This window comes from Sorex fumeus, unplaced genomic scaffold (genome assembly GCF_029834395.1).
Source record: "Sorex fumeus unplaced genomic scaffold, SorFum_2.1 ptg000094l, whole genome shotgun sequence".
NCBI lineage: Eukaryota > Metazoa > Chordata > Mammalia > Eulipotyphla > Soricidae > Sorex > Sorex fumeus.
This window is the reverse complement of record NW_026606151.1, coordinates 21,421,253-21,422,825: the sequence shown is the minus strand read 5'-3', so window position 1 is coordinate 21,422,825 and position 1,573 is coordinate 21,421,253. Positions and strand designations below refer to the sequence as shown.

General features: G+C 44.3%; 1 protein-coding gene across 1 annotated transcript; it reads right to left on the bottom strand.

The window, feature by feature from the left end:
- Window positions 1-394: 394 nt before the first annotated feature.
- LOC130040489 (putative olfactory receptor 1F12P) lies at window positions 395-1,355 on the bottom strand. The gene has a single exon (XM_056132623.1). It carries the CDS (start codon window positions 1,331-1,333, stop codon window positions 395-397), a length of 939 nt encoding a protein of 312 aa, XP_055988598.1. The 5' UTR covers window positions 1,334-1,355.
- Between the last annotated feature and the right edge of the window lie 218 nt (window positions 1,356-1,573).

Here is a 1,573-nt window from a genome sequence, read left to right as displayed (position 1 = left end):
GTGTGAACCTTTTCTGTGTCTTTCTTAGAAATCTTTCTAAGATTTCTTTACTGTGTCTCACGCATACTAATGTGATTATTCTCTCCTATTTACTCCGTTCTATGGGAGATGCCTTTTTTTTTTCTGCTCACTGCATCTTAACGATGCATTCAAATATTGATTTCCTACTTGTTATTTTCAGGGACACACGCACACACACACACACACACATGCCTACATCATTAAAATCTTAGGAAACTCAATGGACTGTAGTTATGTTATTCCTAGAACTTGTGGTGAACTTTGATAGCTGACTCGTTTTATTAGGTACTTCATAACCACTGTGTTTGTTATGAGAATGAAAATGAAGATCTCTTTAGGATTTGCGCCCCTGTTAAACTCTTTTCATCCAGAATCACTGGGAGGTTTTGCTCTGGCCTACAACCCTCCTTAAAGCTGCCTTCAGCTCATTATTCCTGAGACTGTAAATGAATGGATTCAATACAGGGGCTACCACCATGAAAATCACAGAAGCAGCGGAGTCTTTTTCAGTTGAATGGTTTGATGAGGGGCTCATGTAGACCCCTGTGATTGCTCCATAGAAAAGAATGACCAAGGCAAGGTGAGAGCTGCAGGTGGAGAAAGCCTTGAGTTTTCCTTGGGTGGAGGGGATTTTCAGGACGGCAGAGATGATGAGGGTATAGGATGCCAGAATACAGCCTGATGGTACCACGAAGATCAGCCCCACGACAGCCAGGACCATGATCTGATTCAGACTGGTATCAGAACAGGATAGAGGAAGGAGAGAGTTGATGTCGCAGAAGTAGTGGTGGATGACATTGTCGGAGCAGAAGTGCAGACGGGCGATCAAAAGGGTGTGCAAGAGGGGGTTCAGCGTGGCCACGACCCAGGGCACGGCCACCAGAGAAGCACAGAGCTTCCGGGTCATGATGGTGGAGTAATGCAAAGGGTGACATATGGCTACATAACGATCATAGGCCATCACTGTGAGAAGGAAGTTGTCCATGTTGGCAAACATCATGCAGAAATACATCTGAGCCAGACAGCCAGAGTAGGAGATGGACTGTGTCTGTGTTTGGATATTTTGCAGCAACTTGGGAACTGTAACTGAAGGAAGGCAGAGGTCGACAAAGGACAGATTGGCAAGGAAGAAATACATAGGCGTGTGAAGGCGTGGCTCTGAGCCAATGGCCAGCAAAATGAGTAAGTTTCCCAACAGTCCTGTTAAGTATAGACACAGGAAAAGAGCTAAAAGGAGGCCCTGCTGTCCTGGCCAGGTTGGGAAGCCCAGCAGGAAGAATTCAGAGACTGTGGTTTGGTTTTCCTTTTCCATTGCTTGGATGTATCTGCATGAAGAGCCAGAAGATAAAATATTTTTGTGGGAAAATTTTCCCATGACACTTTTTATACCAAGTTTAGTCCCCAACATTTATTATTATTATTATTATTATTATAATTATTTTTAAACTTCCCTTCTCCAATACTACTCCCAAAGCCTGGGCTTGTCTTTCCATTTTTTCTGTGGGGGCACACCTGGCGATGCTCAGAGGTTACTCCTGATGTTGCACTCAGG